The following is a 19985-nucleotide window of genomic DNA, read 5'->3' on the forward strand; positions in this document are numbered from 1 at the left end:
CCATCTAGATAATAATTGGGATTTTCTAGCTATTTTGACTCTGTAAGGAAACTGTGAAATTTAAACATAGTACTCCATAGGTTAATTTGTCAAATATCTTTGCTTTTGTTTAGACTGATTTTAGCTTTCTCTAGTAATACTTGAATTCTTCGGCTGACTAGAAAGCTCTGATGGGAGTTCGGGAGCCAGACATTTATTCATTTCTTTAGTTGTTAACTAATGAAGTTCATTCACTTGCCATTTTATACCAGGTGATTAAGATATTTTAGTAAAGCAAAAACTGACTCTGCCTGCCTTCACCTGATGGCCTTACACATGGTATGAAAAGAGGTAATCTTTTGCCTGGCATAACTAATTGAAGGCTGGTGATTTTTTAATAAAATTTATACTTCTCTCAAATAAATACAACTAAATGTTAAATATGAGCATTCCCTAGAGACAATTTAAAGTGATTAGATGTTAGTGGTTTGGAAATGTTTACATAAATACTATACATGTGGTTAGAATGCTGGTGCTGTCACTAGCTATATAATCTTGAGCAATTTACTTTGTTAAACCTTGGTTTTCTCAACTCTAAAATCTAGCATAAGATAGGATTTGAGAGCTAAGTAAGATATTGTAAGTAGAGCTTGTCATAAAATACCTGATAAAAGTTGATGTTTAGTACATTTCTGAATAATTTTGGTGTTCCTAATTTTAACTCTTATGTAAGTAAAATGGAGTTTATTGTCCTTGGCTTTGATGACAAAAATAAGTTTTAAAAAAGAGTGTTTAACAATTGTTAGGAATAAGCCAACTTTATCACTAAAAATAAAAACGGGGGGAACCAGACTTCACAAACAGGACCGACTCACTGCAATTACATGAAACATTTATTATGGATACAGTTGTGTTAGATGGTGATATTAAACCTGGTTCCCAAATTTTAGCCATTGTAATTCCATTTCCCTTTTAGAACCTCCTCACTGTTTTTTCCTTTTACTTAGAGGAAGATTTTTCACAGTATACAGTTACTTACCTTAGTCTCCATCATGGGCAGCATACTTGATATTTTCTTTTTATGTTATATGTGGCTCTGATTCTCTTCTTCTTGCCACCTCGTCTTGAAGTTAGACAACATCAGAGTCTCCACCTCTTTTCTTTTCTCCTCCATTTCCTCCCTCTTTCTTTCTTCCTTCTCTTTTCTTATTTTGCCATTTGACAGCCTAGTAAAGAGAAAATGGGATCAATTCACATCAAAATTGAAATGTTATATAGGCAGACACTATCTTAGCTATATCGCTTGGTTTAATTTAAGATCTCTGGAGTCAGACTGGTTGTGTGTGAACACTGGCCCTGCTAACCTGCTAGCTGTGTGGTCTCAGTTTCCTCATCTGTAAAATGGAAATAATAATAATACTATAAGCCTCATAGGGAAAGAGGGGCAAAATGTTGCCTGGCATAATAATTGAAGGCTAGTGGTTTTAATAATAGTGATGCATCTCTTATAACTACAATTAAATGTTAAAATATGAGTATTTCCCTAGAGACTGCTTTAAATAAGCAAATGTTTTGCCTTCAGATATAAGGTGCTTGAAAATGTTTATGGAAAAAGTAGTCATGCTGGAATCTTGTCTCCGTTCAACAATCCTTATTTCATGAGTAGTAATAAAATTTTTGATTAACTTACACTTGAAATAATTTGTCAGTGCTCCAGATTAATATCTTTCATCATGTAATCAATGCCTTGAGAAGTTTTCAGAGCTAAGTTTGAAAATCTATTAGAACATTAAAAACATCACTGTGTCAATATTTGAAGTCTACTAAAGCTTGAGGCAAAGTGATTAAGATGTAGTATTGATTTTTAAAAGTGTATAACATTGTAATTAGATAAAATAGTATCATTACACAAATTCAAATATATCTTTGCAATGATAGTAAAACTTTTTTTAAAGAATGGAATATAATAGTTTTTCTTATAAAAATATAAAAGTTTTTCTTTTAACATAAAATATGAGTTTTTCTTAATTCTTATAAAAATAGTTTTAAATAATTCTAGAATTCAGCTCATGGTAAAGGTGATCGTGAGATTTTAAAAATATATAGTTCTCTGTAAACCTAAACTGTATAGGTTATCAAAGATAAAAAAACATTATTTGAAAAGGTAATATTTCCTTTTATACCACAGATTATTTTTCTTATTTGGGTATTTAAAATTAGGTTTAAATGGGATTATGAGAACTTTTGTTATTTTAACCAATTGCTAAATCGGGTCTAAAACCCATATATTATATTATGAAACACACACACTATTAAACAGCATCCAGTCTTTTTATTTTGTTCTAGGGAGGTATGATGATCATAGTCTAGGACTGGAGGTCCTTTGCTATCCTCCACAGACACACCTGCAGGACCCATTTCTGCGGCATTTCTTTGGTCATGTGGGATTGTTGGGCAGCACATAATAGCTTTGAAAGTTTCATCTACACTGTGTTTCTTAATTTATGGCCGTATTAGCTCTATTTTGCCTAGTAAGCTATGAACAGGATCTATGAACCCACTTATTTTTTTATTTGTATGTTCCCCCAACAAGAGTTTATTATAAAAATTTTCAAGAATGTGAAAAAGTTTGAAAAAACTTACTATGACTAACCGTATACCTACCACTTAGGTTATATAATTAAAATGACTATTCTATGTTTGTATTATCAATATCTATCCATCCACCCAACCCTTTCTCCATCCATCAATCTGTCATATTTTCTATGCATTCAGAGAGAGTTGCAGGAATAACTTTACCGCAAATACGGCAACATGGTATCATTAACTAGATGCAGAGATCAACAAACCATGTCCTGTGGGTCATTTTCCTATTTTTGTAAATACAGTTCTAGTGGAACACAGCCATGCCCATTCATTCACAAATTGTCTGTGGCTGCTTTTGTACTACAGTCTTGGAGTTGAGTGGTTGTGACAGTGACCATATGTCGACAAAGCCTAAACTATTCGGTCCCTTAAGAAAAAGTTTGTCCTTGTGCTGGAGTTAGGTATTCATTACAGTTCTTTTTTTTTTTTCCCTTTGAAGTAAAACTTACGTTATATGAAAATACCAGTTTAAGTGTATCAATACTATTGGATAAGTTCTGACAAATGCATTCACCTGTGCAACTCAAACCCCTAACAAAATGTGAAACATTACTGTCACACCAGAGAGTCCCCTCAGGTCCCTTCCTCAATCCTTGCTCCCATCCTCTGCTCTCAAAATAATCACTGCTTTAATCCCTTTTCCTCCTCCGTAGATTAGTTTTGCCTATTCTAGAACTTCATTTAAATGAACTTGTGCATTGTATGCCCTTTTGTGTAAGACTTTTCTCACTTTGCTCTCAGATTCATCCAGGTTGTAGCATGTAACATGAGTTCTTTCCTTCTTATTGCTGAGCAGTTTGCAATTGAATAAGTTTATTCGTCAGATCTCCTATTGATGGACACCTGTGTTTTTTTCCTGTTTTGGGCTATTATAAATACAACTGCTATGAATATTTTTGTACAAGTCATTGTGAATATATGTTTTTAACTCTCTTTGGTAAATACCTAGAACTGAAATGCTGCGTCAATGGATGTTTACTTTTATGAGGACTGCCAGAGCTTTTTCTAAGGTAGCTGTACAATTTCACACTCCTACCAACAATCTATGAGACGTCTTGTTGTTCTGCACCTTTGTTAATATTTTCTATTTAGTGGTTTCATTTTGATCATTCTGCTAGGTATGTGGTGGTATCTCACCGTGGTTTGAATTTGAATTTTGCTGATGACTGTTGATATTGGTCTCTTTTGCATGAGCTTATTGGCTATTAATATATCTTCTTTTGTAAATTTTCTGCTCACATATTTTGCTTAATTTTTATTGGGCTACTTGTTTTTTATGAATGAGTTGTAATTTTTAAAATAGGCTCTAATTTTGGAGTACATTCACGGCAAAATTGAATAGAACTCACAGGTTTCCTGTACACCCCATGCTCCCACATACGCACAGCCTCCCCCCACTACAAAACTTCCTCACCAGAGTGGTACATATGTTACAATCAATGAACCTACATGGACACATAATTTTCACGCAACGTCCGTAGTTTATATTAGGGTTCACTCTTGGCGTTGTACACTCTATGGATTTGGACAAATGTATAATGACATGTATTGATATGCATTTAAGTTTCATCCATGTCTTTTCATGGCTTGATAGATCATTTCTTTTTAGTGGTGAATAATATTCCACTGTCTGATGTACCGTAGTTTACCCATTCACCTGCTGAAGGGCATCTTGGTTGTTTCCACATTTTGGCAATTATGAATAAAGCTACCGTAAACATCCAGCTGCTGGTTTTTGTGTGCACGTAAGTTTTCAACTCCTCTGTATAAATACCAAGGAACATGACTGCTTGATTCTATGGTGAGGGTATGCTTAGTTTTATAAGAAACTGCCAGTCTTCTAAAGTGGCCGTACCATTTTGCATTCCCATCAGCAATGGATGAGAGTTCCTTGTACCAGTTTTTATATATCTTGGCTTCCCATTCTTTCTAAGATTTATGCTTACAAATATTTTCTCCAAGTCTGTGGAATGTATATTAATCTTCTTATTGATATTTTAAATGAGAAGTCTTTAATTTTATGAAATCCATTTTTTCTATTTTTACTGTGTCAAATTTGTTGGCATAAAGTTGTTAAGAGTCAGTTATCCTTTCAGTGTCTGTAGAATGTATAGCAACAACCCCCTTTATTCCTGCTGTTGATTATTTGTGTTTTATCTCCTCTCTTCTTCTCTTCTCTTCTACCTAGGATTTTCCTTTTATTTATTTTTCTTTTTTTTCTTATTTCCTGAAGTGGAAATTTTGGTTCACCAGTTTTGATATATATTATTCAGTTAAAACATTTTCTAATTTCCTTTGTAGCTTATTCTTTGGTCCATGGATTATTTAGAAGTGTGTTGTTGAATTTTCAAATATTATGTTTGTGGGGTTTTGACATATTATTATTGACTTCTAATTTTAATCACCTTTTGGTTAATACATTCTTTTATTTCAATCTTTTAAAATATTTTGAGACTTAGTTTATGATACAGCATATAATCTATCTTGGTGAAAATACCAGGTGAATTAGAAAAGAATGTGTATTCTGCAATTATTGGGTATAGGGGTCTATAACTATCATTTAGGTTAAGGTGATAAAATAGTGTGCAAGTCATCTGTCTTTTCTTATGTTGTTTTTATGATATATTTTTTCCTATTGTTTGTTTTCAACCTGTCTGTGTCTTTATACTTAAAGTGTGTCTCTGGGAGACAGCATGTAGTAGAATCTTGCTTTTGTATCCATTATGATAATTCATTTCATTGGAATGTTTAATCCATTTAATTTAATGTAATAATTGGTATTGTTAGATTTATCTCAACATTTTATTGTTTGTCTTCTGTTTGAACATTCTGTTTTTGATCCTTCTGGTCTCCTCCTCTGCCTTCTTTGGGATTATTTGAATATTTTTAAAAATCCTTTTTTAATTGGCTTTTTAGATGTATGTCTTACCATTTAATTTTGTAGTAACTCTAGGGATTATGGCATATACTCTTAACTCTTTATAGTATACTTAAAATTGATATTGTAAAATATACTTACAATGTAGAAAATTTAGAAAAGCATAGGTCATTTATCCCTTTCTCATTGTCCTTTACTTTATAGTGATCCCATGTATTACGTCTATAATCTATAATACGTAAGTTATAAATCTTACAAGTCAATGCTATTTTTCTTTAAATATTATTAAAAATAAATTAAGAGAAAAATATTCTTTTATCATATACATTACTTGCAATAATCTCCATTTCTTCTATCTGAGTTTGTCTCTAGTATCATTTTTCTTCAGCATAAAGAATTTCCTTTAGTATTTCTTGTAGTCCAGTTCTGCTGATGATAAACTGTTAGTTTTCCTTTACTGAAAATGTCTTTATTTTCCCTTTATTCTTGAAATATATTCTCATTAGATATAGAATTGTTTCATGCACATGTTTTTCTTTTAGTGCTTTAAAGATATTATTTCCCTGTCTCTGGCCTCCCTATTCCCTGATGTGACATTCACAGTTATTAAAATGATTGTTTTGCTATATTTAATATAGCTTTGTTTTTCTTAGTGCTATCAAGATATTTTATGTTGGTTTTAATCAATTGGCTATAATGTGCCTAGGCATGAGATTTTTAAAAGTCCTAATCAGGTTAAATAAGCTTCATGAATTTTAAATTGTTTTTCCACCAGTTTTGGAAAGTGTTCTCCCCTTATTTACTCAGATATATTTTTCCATCTCATTCTTTCTCTCCTCTCCTTCTTGGACTTCAATCATCATGATGTTAGACAACATGTCTAACATATTGTTATTGAGGGTCTTATATAGTTTGATTGTTTTCTCTTTTTTCACATTGAACAATTTCAATTGATTTATTTTCAAGTTCTGTGATTTTTTTCCGTGTCATCTTTAATATGCTTATAAGCCTATCTAATGATCTTTTTAAAATATCAGATATTATATAAAAATTTTCATTTAATTGCTTTTAAATTGTGTTAATTTCTCTACTAAGATCTCTTATCCTTTCATGCATTATGAGTGTATTGTCCTTCACTGAGCATCAGTATAATTGTAATTTAAAAATCCTTGTCTCCTTCATCTCAGAATTGACCTCTGTTGACTGTCTTTTCCCATGGTATGGTCGTATTTTCCTGGTCCTTTTTCTGTCAAATAATTTTGGATCACATCTATGACATTATAAATTTACTACTGTAGAGTCTCTGGATTCTGTTATATTTATTGAGAGTACTTATGATTGATTTCGTTTAAGTAGATGATTAGCTTGCTTAGACTCAAATTGAGAATTCTGTTTTGTAGTTTAGATATCAATCCAGTAGTTCAAATATCAATTCAGCTCTTTTAGCTTTAGTTACTAGAAGTGTTCCCTGCACATGCATGCTTCAGTTTTAGGTGGAGATTTGGGTAGAGTTTATTCATAGAACATGGGTCACCCCTTTTTAAGGCTCTTTTCTTTCTAGAATTCTGCCCTTTATTTATGGCGGACCTGCATGTCCTTGGCTTCTTTACCTGATTCTTCAGGCTAAGGAAATATCAACCTTTCTATCAGTGTTTTAGCTGCAGTGGTAGCTTAACCTCAGGCCAAAGCTTTTAGGTTTTTCTTGTTTTTTTAATATAAGCATTATATTCATCACTGGTTTTTCTAACACCAGGATGTCCTAAACTGATCTATGCTCCCCTTTCTGAAGGGCACTAGGAACCATAATCTATTTCTCAATACTTGACAGGCTGTGTTATTTAGACAGTGGCTTAGATTCTTTTATTAATAAGAAACAGCAAAAGACAAAAAATAGAAAAGAGTCTCATATTCTTACTCTCTAGATCAAGTTTTTATAGCCTTTATAGTCTTAATATCCATTTATTTTGATGTTAGTGAAAAAGTAATGTTTATTTATTTTATATATTTAAAAACTTTTTATTGGGCAAATATATTATTCCACACATTGTATATGTGTAGCTATAATAGTGAACAAGAACACAGCTCTTGTCCCCAGTGAAACTGCAATTTAGTAATGGAGACATTAACCTGAACATTAATGTTCTATTCCAGGGATCTGCATATTTTTTTTAAAGGGCCAGATAGTAAATAATTGTGGCTTTTTAGGGTATACAGTCTGTGTCCCAACTACTCAACTCTGCCACTGTACTGCGAAAGTTGCCATAAACAATACTTAAAGATAAAGCATGACTATATTATAACAAAACTTTACTGATAGACACTGGAATTTATAATTCATATAACTTTCACACGTCATACAATACTATTCTTTTGAATTTTTTTAACCATTTAAAAGTGTAAAAACCCTTAGCTCTCAGGCCATGCAAAATCAGGTGGAAGGTGAGATTTGTCTGCAGGTCATAGTTTGCTGTCCCTTAGTCTGTTCAATAAACATTAATTGAGCATTTTTGCATCTGACAGTATGCAATGGGGATACATGAGTAAAGGATAAAATTCCTCCACTAACAGATAAGTTATAATCTTAATTTTAGTGGTCAGTATTCAATTCATTTTTGTAGCAAACATCGGTGAAGCTTACTTTGATGTATACTCCGATTTTGCAAAGAAATCAGCTTCATTACACTGTTATTTAAAAATTCATCTGAATTTTCAATTATGGAGGAGATTTTATTACAGTAGTTAACCCTGTTTCTTATAATAAAAATAAAAATAAGAATTATGTTCATTAAGTGGGTATACAGTGTATTTTTCCACTTGTTGCATTAAACTAGTTACACTAGTTTAAAAGTAAAAATTAATTAAAGATGAAAAATTTATTATGTTTATGAAATATAATTTTATATGTTGGTATCAATTGTTAATTTCAGTTCAGAAGCTCTTATTAAGCCCAGTGTGTGTAAGGCATCATGATAAAGGCTGTGAATGTTATAAACATTTTTAAGATACATGTTGCATATTAGAGTGTTTATGATCTCTTTGGAAAGCATTCTCAAGAATAACCCAGTTAATTTTAATACAGGGAGAAATTAGAAAAGTACTATAATATTAGTCTGAGCAGATTGCTCTGTAGCTATAGGCAAATTCTGACACTGGAAAGGAGAAGGGCATTTGAGAAAGGACTTGAAAGATGAATGATATTTCAATGGACAAGGAAGTGAAAGAAATATTTCAAACTGAAAGAACCCCATAAGGACCATATAGAGTTACTTGGTGTGCCCAGGCAATGATACAGCAGTCTGCTATGGCTAGAGAATACGGTCTCTGGAAATGAAGATTAGGCCAAAAGTGTATTTGGGAATGTCAGGAATCATGTCACCCAAAGGTTACAGATTTTGGTCATCAGTACCATTTCCTTCTCTCTTTTCCCATCTCTACCCAAACTCCTTCACAGCTGACAGTCCTATTACCAATAATTACCAATACTGTCCAATCAGGCAGTGGAAATGAGAGGGTTGATGGATAGTGCAACTCCTCAGCCACACCACATAATTAATTTCAAAGGCATACACATTTGGTACTTCATAATTCATTCTGCCTCAAGTAGTGTTTTGCAGAGAGCTTCCGTTTTTGTTTTTCTTCCCCACAAATTCTTTGATTGCCAAGTTCATGATATCAGGGTTCTTGATGTGTGTCTGCATGTGTGCATTTAAAATAAGCTACATGAGGTTTATATAATTCTTCTATAAACGTGATGCTTATTTTTTATTGGATAATATATTTGTTTATTTCCTCATTCCTTTTATTTCAAATTCAGGTAATATATCAGTCAGGGAATCATAATTGACAACCCAGATGATTATTTGAATTAACTGATATGACGTCAATGAAATTACTCCACATAAATTAGTAGTAAACCTATCTTAAAGTAAATGATATTATTTCACTAATTAGAGCCAAAAAATAATATGTGCTACAATTTCTCTGTAGACATAGAACTTTTTCCTTTATATCATTTGTTTTCCTTTTGGCAGAAATTTTATCTTTACAGACAGGTGACTTATTTGTTAAATTTATATGAGTATTAATTCAAATTAATTCAGCCTCATACTGAATCCATACTGAACAGAAATACACAAAATAAATGTATATTGAAATAAATATGATACAGATTTCAAAGAATGTACCTTTTGAATCATAGCCAGATGGTCAGTAGACTGAGATTCTGCCAAATGAAAGTGGGCAGGGACTTTTACCAATTAAAGTGGTTGGAAAGGACTCAGAAGATTTTAGTTCTCTGCAAATGAAGTCTCGCAATTCCGATGATTAGTTATGCTGATTCAGTGTCCTACAACCGAATCAGTAAAGGGAGAACTCGTAGGAACATAACTACTTTAGGCCTCATAGATTTTGGTCAGTACCTTATAACATAGCAAATGGAACACGGGAACCAAATTAGTGGCTACTGATTGTAGTGGGCAGAATTCTAAAGATGTCCCCCCCAAGACTCTCATCCCCTGGTTATTCAAACACTAATCTAGGTACTTCTGTCAAAGGACTTTGCAGTTGTAATTAAAGTTACCAATTAGCTGATCTTAATATGGGAAGATTATCATCGACTGTTCAAATGGGCTGATGTAATTGCATGGTTCCTTAGGACCTTCTATGTACAAGACCGTGTCATTTGCAAATAGAGTTTTACTTTCTGTTTCCTTTCTGGCTGCCTTTTATTTCATTTCCTTGTCTAATTGCCCACCTAGAAACTTCGGTGCAATGTTGAATGGAATTGGTGATAGCAGATATCCTTATTTCCATTAGTGGAAAACTTTTTAAACTTTTACCATCAGGTTTGATGTTAGCTGAGGGTTTTTTGTAGATGTCATTTATCAGGTAAGCATGTTCACGTCTCTAATATATGAAGTGTTTTTTATCCCAATAAAGTGTTAGACTTTGTCATATGTGTTTTCTGCATCTATTGAGATGATCATGTCGTTTGGGCCTTTATTTATATGGTGGTTTTTTTTTGTTTTTTGTTTGCGGTACGCGGGCCTCTCACTGCCGCGGCCTCTCCCGTTGCTGAGCACAGGCTCTGCACGCACAGGCTCAGCGGCCATGGCTCACGGGCCCAGCCGCTCCGCGGCATGTGGGATCTTGGCGGACCGGGGCACAAACCCGTGTCCCCTGCCTCGGCAGGCGGACTCTCAACCACTGCGCCACCAGGGAAGCCCTATATGGTGTTTTATAGTGATTAGTTTTCATACAGTGATTGGTTTTCATATGTTGAACCAAATTTGCATTCCTGGGATAAATTCCGCTTGGTCACGGTGAATAATCCTTTTTGTATCTTTATGTCTTACTTGATGAGGCTTTCCAGTATTTTGTTTAGTATTTTTACATGTATGTTAATCAGGGATATTGAGCTATAATTTTCTTTTTTTTGATATGTTTGTGACATGTTTGCCAGGTTTTGGTATCAAGGAAATAATGGCCTCACAGAATGAATTGGGAAGTCTTTCCTCTTATAATTTGTGCAAGAGTTGGTGAAGTTAGTGTTAATTCTCTAAATGTTTTATAGAATTCACTAGTTCATCCTTCTGTGACTGAGAATTTCTTTGTGGGGAGCTTTTTGGTTACTGATTTATTCTTTTGTTATCTATTCAGATTTTCTATCTCTACTAGAGTCAGTTTAGGTCCTGAATCAGTTTTTGTGTCTTGCTAGGATTTTTTTCATATTATCAAGGTTATCTAATTCGTTAGCCTGCATTTGTTGATAATGTTTCCTTATAATTCTTTTTATTTCTATAAAGTTGGTAGTTCTGACCCTTGTTTCACTATTCATTCAGTAAATTGAGTTGTCTTCTTTTTTTTATTGGTCAGGCTAGTGAAAGATTTGTCAATTTTGTTGATCTTTCCAAAAAACAACTTTTGGTTTACTTAATTTTATTCTGTTGGTTGTCTATTCTCTATTTGATTTATTTATGCTCTAATATTTACTATTTTCTTCTACTACTTGCTTTGGGTTTAGTTTGCTCTTCTTCCAGCTTTGTAAGATGCAAGTTTAGATTGTTGATTTTAAAACTTTTTTTTAAATTTAGTAATTTATAGCTATAAATTTATTTCTAAGCACAAATTTAACTGCATCTCATGCATTTTGATATATTGTATTTTCACAGTGCTTCAGAATGCATGAGATGCAGTTAAATTAGTTATTCATCTCAAGTATTTTCTAATTTCTGATTTTCACCTTTGACGCATTAGGAGTGTGTTATTTAATTTCTACATATTTGCAAATTTCCTTAATTTCTTTCTGTTTCTGTTTTTCTTTCTTTCTTTCTGTTCTTGACTCAAATCACTCCATTGTAGCTGTAGAACATACTTGTATGATTAACATCCTCTTAAATGTATGGAGACTTGTTTTGTGGCCTAAAATAAGGTCTTTCCTGGAGAACATTTTGTGTACATAATAGAAGCATATGCATTTTGCTGCTGTTGGATAGAGGATTCCATATGCGTCTGTTAGGTCTAACTGGTTTATAGTGTTGCTCAAGTCTTCTGTACCCTTACTGATCTTCTGTCTAATTGTTCTATTCATTCTGAAAAATGGGGTGTTGAATTTTCCAACTATTATTGTTGAATTCTCTGTTTTCACTTTATTAGTTTTTGTTTCTTATATTTTGGGGCTCTGTTTTTAGGTGCATATATATTTATAATTGTTATTTGATGGGTTGATTCTTTTTTCATTATAAATTGTTCTTTTATGTCTCTAATAACATTTTTATTGTGCATTAAAATATGTTTTATGAATTTCCAGCTCTCTTTTAGTTGTTTGTATATTTTTTATATTTCTTTATTTTCAGCCCTTTAATTTGTAGTTGAATTGTTAGCTTATGTCTTTATACAATATATCAACCTCAGACTTTTGATTGATAGGATTTACACCTGCTATCTGCTATTTGTTTTGTCTATGTCTTTCTTGTTATTCTGTTCCTCCATTACTGTTTTCTTCTCTGTTACATATATATTTTCTATATGTATTATATATTGTATGTATATATATAATATTTTGAATTAGTTTACTGGATGCTTTAGTGATTACAACAATCGATGCCGGATTAGTACAATTTAATTGCAATAGTATTTAAGAAATTTGTCCTACCTAGCTCTATTCTCCCCACCTTTATGCTGTTATTGCCACAAATAGCATCTTAATATATTGTGTGCCCATCAACACTGAATTTTGAGTTTGATTTTTATCAAATATAACAATCAATTATAGTGATTAGTTATTGATTTTATAATTTATATCTCTTTACTGATAGTCTCTACTTTGTAAGATATCATTCTCATGGTTTCTTAGTTCTTTAGACATGGTTTCCTTTAGATCTTTGAAATATTTTAAATAGCTGATTTAAAGTCTTTTTTTCGGTAGGTCCAGCATCTGGGCTTTCTCAGAGACACTTTTGTTTGATTGTTTTTTTCCTTTGTATGAGTCACATTTTTTTGTTTCTTTGCATTTCTCACAATTTCTTTTGAAACACGGACATCTACAACAATATAATGTGGCAAGTGTGGAAATCTTTTTCCCTCAATTTTACAGTTTGTTGTATTTGTTGTTTTTACTTTAGTGACTTTCCTGGAATAATTCTGTAAAGTCTTTATTCCTGTCATGTGTGTCCATTGAATTCTCTGCTTGGTCAGCCAAGTGGTCAGCTGTGAAGAGAGTTTCTTAAATGCCTGGAACCAATAAATTTCCCAGTGTTCGTTGAGGGACTCTATTGTGGTGTATCTTCAACACTTACCTAGGCAGTTGATATCTCTGTCTTATTCTTCACTCCCTGCCTTAAGAGAGCTCCAAAGTCAGCCAGAGATGAGAGCTTAGGGCCTTTTCAGGTCTTTCCAGAGCATGTGTACAGCCCTATGCATGCACGTGTCTCTGTAGGTTTGCAGGAAGATGTTGGAGCATTTCAAAGCTCCTGTGCAACATTTCAGTTTTGCTTTAAGCTTTTGGTTAGTCTATTGTTGACCCCATATGTTATGTACTGCACCAAGCAACAGTAAAGTTAAAACACTTGACAGTAATTGTTTTCAACACATGCCTACTGTAAAGAGTCTATTTGCACTGGGCAATCTCAGACAGCCTTATAAGTGGTGTCTTTCAGGAAACACCAGACATATCAAATAATGATAATTATTTGATAATTACTTGGTAATGAGGCTTGAAAGAGTGTTAACTCTATTCTGTTCATTTCTGTGGTTGCCATGCTGCCCCAGGAATGTGGGCTGTCATTTTTTATAGTTGCTGTGGAGCTGGAGAGCGGTAGGAATAGGGCCAAGTGAAAAAGAAAAAGAAAAGAAACCCCCCCCCCCAAATTTACTGTTTTTACTGAGATTCAGTTATTTATTGAATAAAAGGTCTCCAGTTTGCTGTACTTTACTGTGGCCGTTTTTGCCAATATTTTCATTGTTTTTATTGAGGAGAAAAATTTCAGAGGTCTTTACATTGACATTTTTATTAATATCACTCTCATTTTTATCGCTTATTTTATGATTCCCTAAAGTGATCCACCTAGCCCTTTATCACTGAAGCAGACCTAAAGGTACATGGCAGCATTTATTTACACAGTGCTAGCAATTATAGGGAATTACTATTTGAGGGTATCCTTTGATACAGTTTTAAAAAATATTATGTGCTTATGTCGAACTTGTTAGTCTAATGAACAGGAATGAGGCAAACCTTATGATTCAACAGAAATGGAATTTAATAAACAGAAATTACCAACTTGAAGGAGTTTGTATCTAAGACTGTTATTTAACCTCTGTTATCTGAACTGAGCCATATTTCTGTCACAAATGAACACACTTTTCCTGTTCCAAAAGTTTTGACATTTTAACCTTTGCTTCAGGCCTTGGTTCTTGTCACAATGATCCATTCCTGCAGCCTGAGTTTTTTTTTGATGTTATCTTACTGTTAAAATAGTCAGTTTTTCGAGTTCCTTTGAGCCCATTGGTTACTCTACAGCATGCAATAGGATTTCTGTTTCTCCTGCTTGCATTCATTCCCATTAATCACTTAGAACTTGGGAAATGGAAGAAAGGCAAGACTGCCTATCAGTAGTTGAAGAAAGTGAGACTGAAAATTCTACCTTATCTTTTCTAAGGATCAAGGTTGGGGTAATTCACTGCCCAAAGTTATTGAATTAGCCCTCAAAACTTGATTCATGGTTTTTGTTGCTTTCATATTTTATATACTTCTGGGGTTTTACTCCTACATGTACCCAGCTACTAAGAAGAAAAAGCCCTTTAACATAAACATTTAAGATTATAAATGGAGGGCTTCCCTGGTGGTGCAGTGGTTGAGAGTCCGCCTGCCGAGGCAGGGGACACGGGTTCGTGCCCCGGTCCGGGAAGATCCCACATGCCGCGGAGCGGCTGGGCCCGTGAGCCATGGCCGCTGAGCCTGCGCGTCCGGAGCCTGTGCTCCGCAATGGGAGAGGCCACAACAGTGAGAGGCCCGCATACTGCAAAAAAAAAAAAAAAAAAAAAGATTATAAATACAGTCATCCTGTCTTATTTGTAATTTTAATAATTCTTATTTTGTAGCTTTAATAATTAATGACTTCATCACAAGGTGGTTTTAAATCTGTTTCGAAGATAGGCTATGAAGTTGCTTTTATTGATGCAGGAATAAAATGGGAATTTATGAATCATATGAACAAACTGAAATGAATATGGTAGAGATTAATAGGAGACATGTGATGAGAATGGTGTTGTGTGGTATGATGTTACTAGGCTCCCTCAAGGACTAAAAGGGGTGTGTGGAGATAATACTGAATACCTTTTTTTTTTTTTTATTAGCTTCGTAAGTCTCTTCTTGATGCTTCGAGCCAGCAGTAGGAGAGGATATCAGATGAGGGAATGGGCATGTGGGAAAAACTTATGCTGCCAAGGATCTGCTTCTTTCTTTTATACTTGTAGACCCGATAACTAAAGTCCTAGGAAAAGCAAGATAACTTTCTATAAGATGATGTTCTCTAAGGAACATCTCCAACTGTGAATTAAAGAACTTATATACTCATAGGGAGCAAGGTAAAATTGAGTGTGCATTTGAAAGAACGCTATTGTCACTAAATTGGAATTAAAAAAAATAATAAAAAACAAAAAAACAAGTATTGTTATTGGGTGCATTTTGAATACTTTTTTACCCCATGAAAAGAAATCTTATTACTAGAACAATGGCTAAAGGATCTCAAGTTGTTTCTGAATTTAAAACTTTACTTTTTATGATAACCTGAAGGTTAACCTCATTTAATTTTTGACAAAATACAGAATAATTTACAGTGTCATAAAATGTAGCAGATGACATAGTTTGTATTTATAAAACACCTATTCATATAATTTATTATTTTATTGAAAATGCTGTTCTATTATTTAATAGCTTAAGTATCAGTCTGAGTTTTAGGACCAAACTTTCAAAAATAAATATGGTTAATTTAAGTGATTTCCTTGACAAATGAAAATAATTTTTACTGTATGTATCACAAGTGCTTTTTAGTAGCTGAATATTTATAAACAGTAATTGAAGGCCTGTTGAATACTATTACCATTTGTATTGCAAATAATTGTATTTAAACTGCAAACAATAAATCCATATGGCTTATTATGCTCGTTTGATTATTCACTTGCTTAGCATTTGATTTCCCTGCTGAATATGAAGCAAGAGCAAAATAATGGTTGTCCACTTGTATCACCATGATACCAGCTCTTCATCGAAATTATGTTTATAAAATTATTCCAGGTAGTACATTCTGAGAACAATTTTCTGTTATTGCAGGGACTTCAGTTATGCTTATGACTATGTTATATGCAATCATTAATGTTCTTCTTTTCTGCTTCATTAGGGTACAGTTTTGGAATAGCTATAGGGAAGAAGAGGTTTCTTAGGTTTCATAATTTTACTATTGATTCTCTCAATGATGTGACAATTAAATTTGATTTCCAAGACAGCTTTCAAATACCACTGAATAATTTGGGTAGGTATGCCATCATCAACATCATTTTTTCATTCTTTTTGACAAACAGTGGCATACCAAATAGATGAGCAGGAAACAGTGGTTCCCGCATTATACACTATAACCTTGTCAAGCATTGCAAAAAAATCTATGAAAGCCCAGGGAATGTTCCACATTTATTTTATAGGCTTCTAAATAGTAAGTTGACCGGCGTGGTCTGTACTGCAGCATACAGAAGAGCATCGGGACCCAGTATCGTTTTCCATAATCCTGGCAAAAGCTGGGACTATTTGATCCAATTCTTTCTGGAGAAAAACGCAACAAAATAGGATCTCTTTTGAATTCTTCATTGAATTACTTATTTTGGTGGGCAGTCCCAGTGTAATGTTTTCCCTGGATATCATCTTTGCTGGGTTATAACTTTCTAAGTTATGAGATGAATTTGGTCATGGACTACGGCCCATAACAGTGTTTTAGGGAGTACACTCACAATTAGTTATTTTACTGGGGAATATATTGAAGTAACAATATCAGCCAGACCATTTGCAAAGATAAATGGTTAAATTTTTCATTCTTTAAAAATATATTGACCCAAAGAGGATATAGGCCTGAATTATTGCCTGGTGTATTAAATAAGTTTACCAGTGGTGGCTCTGCATCTAACACACTGACCCTTGTTTTTAACAGCTCACTTCCTCTCATTGGTGTCGAACGTGGATTCTCCTTCCTCAAACTTACGAAGCAGAGTTTTTCTTTCCACAAATAACCAACAGGGTTGTCAGGTATTTGAAAGCACACAGCATTTGAATTACTTTCCACATTTGGGAACTTCTTTATTATAATTATTTGGACATTCATTATTTTTCACAGATTACATTTTATTACTTCTCCAGCCAGATGAATGGCAAATTAACAGTTGGCTTTCAAACTACCTGTGGTGGTCCTACAAGGCATTTATGGCAAAGCACGGCTGGGCTCCACAATCAGTGGGAGAGGCATGTCCTCAAAATCCAGAGCCCCCAGAGATTTCAGGTATGCACGTTGTATTTTCTGTGTTTGAAGGAAAAACGATAAAGTATAGATGTTTTGCACCAGGTGAATTAAAAGCAGGATGATTAATCATCCCAGTTGTCTGAGGACTGAGGAATTTGCCAGAACTTCAAGTGCTGGAACCAAACAGTCAGAAAATTGGGATGGCCAGTCACCCTAAAAGACAATTTTAAAAAGTTTTAAATTTATGTGTCAAAACTAAGGTTGTTATGTATTAACATGACCTTCTAATACTCTTCCTAATTTCTTGAATCCCTCCACTTTCCTTAAAAGCTCTCACTCTTCCAATCTTCTCTTTCTTTTCATTTCTTATTCTTAAGAATCACTTCCCTTCCAAAGTTTTCTCGTGCTTTTGATAGAATGGGACTATCTTAGGTAATGAGGAAATAGACAGGTTGATTTAAATACTAATTCCAAATGCTGTTGAAGTGGAATCATTGTCATATTCATTTCATGGTGAAAGTCAAATTATTCAATACAGCCTTCATTTTCCAAAATAAATTTGAGAATTAAAGCCAATGCAAGCCTATAAAAGACAAACTTATTTATGCAGCCTAATAAAACTTACGGATGGTGGAAATTATAATCCAATAATTATTATGGGAGTTCTTGGAAGAGAATTGCCCACTTTAACATTTTGGACAGCCAAGCGGAATTTTCCAGTAAAAATGGGATCCTACAGCATTTTATTCTGAACGAATTTGCTTTTTTTAAAAATTTTAAATCTTTATTGGAGTGTAATTGCTTTACAATGGTGTGTTAGTTTCTGCTGTATAACAAAGTGAATCAGCTATACGTATACATATACCCCCACATACCCTACCTCTTGCGTCTCCCTCCCCACTTCCCTATCCCACCCCTCTAGGTGGTCACAAAGCACCGAGCTGATCTCCCTGTGCTATGTGGATGCTTCCCACTAGCTATCTATTTTACATTTAGTAGTGTATATATGTCCATGCCACTCTCTCACTTTGTCCCAGCTTCCCCTTCCCCTTCCCTGTGTCCTCAAGTCCATTGTCTACATCTGCGTATTTATTCCTGTCCTGCCCTAGGTTCGTCAGAACCATTTTTTTTTTTTTTAGATGCCATATATATGTGTTAGAATGCGACAATTGTTTTTCTCTTTCTTACTTCACTCTGTATGACAGTCTCTAGGTCCATCTACCTCACTACAAATAACTCAATTACGTTTCTTTTTATGGCTGAGAATATTCCATTGTATATATATGCCACATCTTCTTTATCCATTCATCTGTTGATGGACACTTAGGTTGCTTCCATGTCCTGGCTATTATACATAGAGCATTCTGGTACATGACTCTTTTTGAATTATGGTTTTCTCAGGGTATATGCCCAGGAGTGGGATTGCTGGATCATATGGTAGTTCTATTTTTAGGTTTTAAAGGAACCTCCTTAGTATTCTCCATAGTGGCTGTATCAATTTACATACCAACCAGCAGTGCAAGAGGGTTCCCTTTTCTCCAAACCCTCTCCAGCATTTATTGTTTGTAGATTTGTTTATGATGGCCATTCTGACCGGGATGAGGTGATACCTCATTGCGGTTTTGATTTGCATTTCTCTAATGATTAATGATGGTGAGCATCCTTTCATGTGTTTGTTGGCAGTCTGTATATCTTCTTTGGAGAAATGTCTATTTAGGTCTTCTGCCCATTTTTGGACTGGATTGTTTTTTAGATATTGAGCTGCATGAGCTGCTTATATATTTTGGAGATTAATCCTTTGTTAGTTGCTTCATTTGCAAATATTTTCTCCCATTCTGAGGGTTGTCTTTTTGTTTTGTTTATGGTTTCCTTTGCTGTGCAAAAGCTTTTACGTTTAATTAGGTCCCATTTGTTTATTTTTGTTTTTATTTCCTTTTCTCTAGGAGGTGGGTCAAGAAGAATCTTGCAGTGATTTATGTCATAGACTGGTCTATCTATGTTTTCGTCTAAGAGTTTTCTAGTGTCTGGCCTTACATTTAGGTCTTTAATCCATTTTGAATATATTTTTGTGTATGGTGTTAGGGAGTGTTCTAATTTCATTCTTTTACATGTAGCTGTCCAGTTTTCCCAGCACCAGTTATTAAAGAGGCTGCCTTTTCTCCATTTTATATTCTTGCCTCCTTTATCACGAATAAGGTGACCATAGGTGCGTGGGTTTATCTCTGGGCTTTCTATCCTGTTCCATTGATCTATATTTCTGTTTTTGTGCCAGTACCATACTGTCTTGATAACTGTAGCTGTGTAGCATAGTCTGAAGTCCAGGAGCCTGATTCCTACAGCTCTGTTTTTCTTTCTCAAGATTTCTTTGGCTATTTGGGGTCTTTTGTGTTTCCATTCAAATTTTAAGATATTTTGTCTTAGTTCCATGAAAAATGCCATTGGTAGTTTGATAGGGATTGCATTGAATCAGTAGATTGCATTGG

At 33.9% G+C, this 19985-nt stretch overlaps 1 protein-coding gene across 1 annotated transcript in view; it reads left to right on the forward strand.

The window, feature by feature from the left end:
• Positions 1–19985, forward strand: part of MALRD1 (MAM and LDL receptor class A domain containing 1) — a 567689-nt gene that overhangs the window by 9389 nt on the left and 538315 nt on the right. Inside the window, exons 3-4 of the mRNA XM_060121258.1 lie at positions 17197–17291; positions 17380–17541. Coding sequence (XP_059977241.1) covers positions 17197–17291; positions 17380–17541 — 257 coding nt within the window. The remainder of the gene's footprint in view (positions 1–17196; positions 17292–17379; positions 17542–19985) is intronic.

The sequence above is a fragment of the Lagenorhynchus albirostris genome, chromosome 1 (assembly GCF_949774975.1).
Source record: "Lagenorhynchus albirostris chromosome 1, mLagAlb1.1, whole genome shotgun sequence".
Taxonomy (NCBI): domain Eukaryota; kingdom Metazoa; phylum Chordata; class Mammalia; order Artiodactyla; family Delphinidae; genus Lagenorhynchus; species Lagenorhynchus albirostris.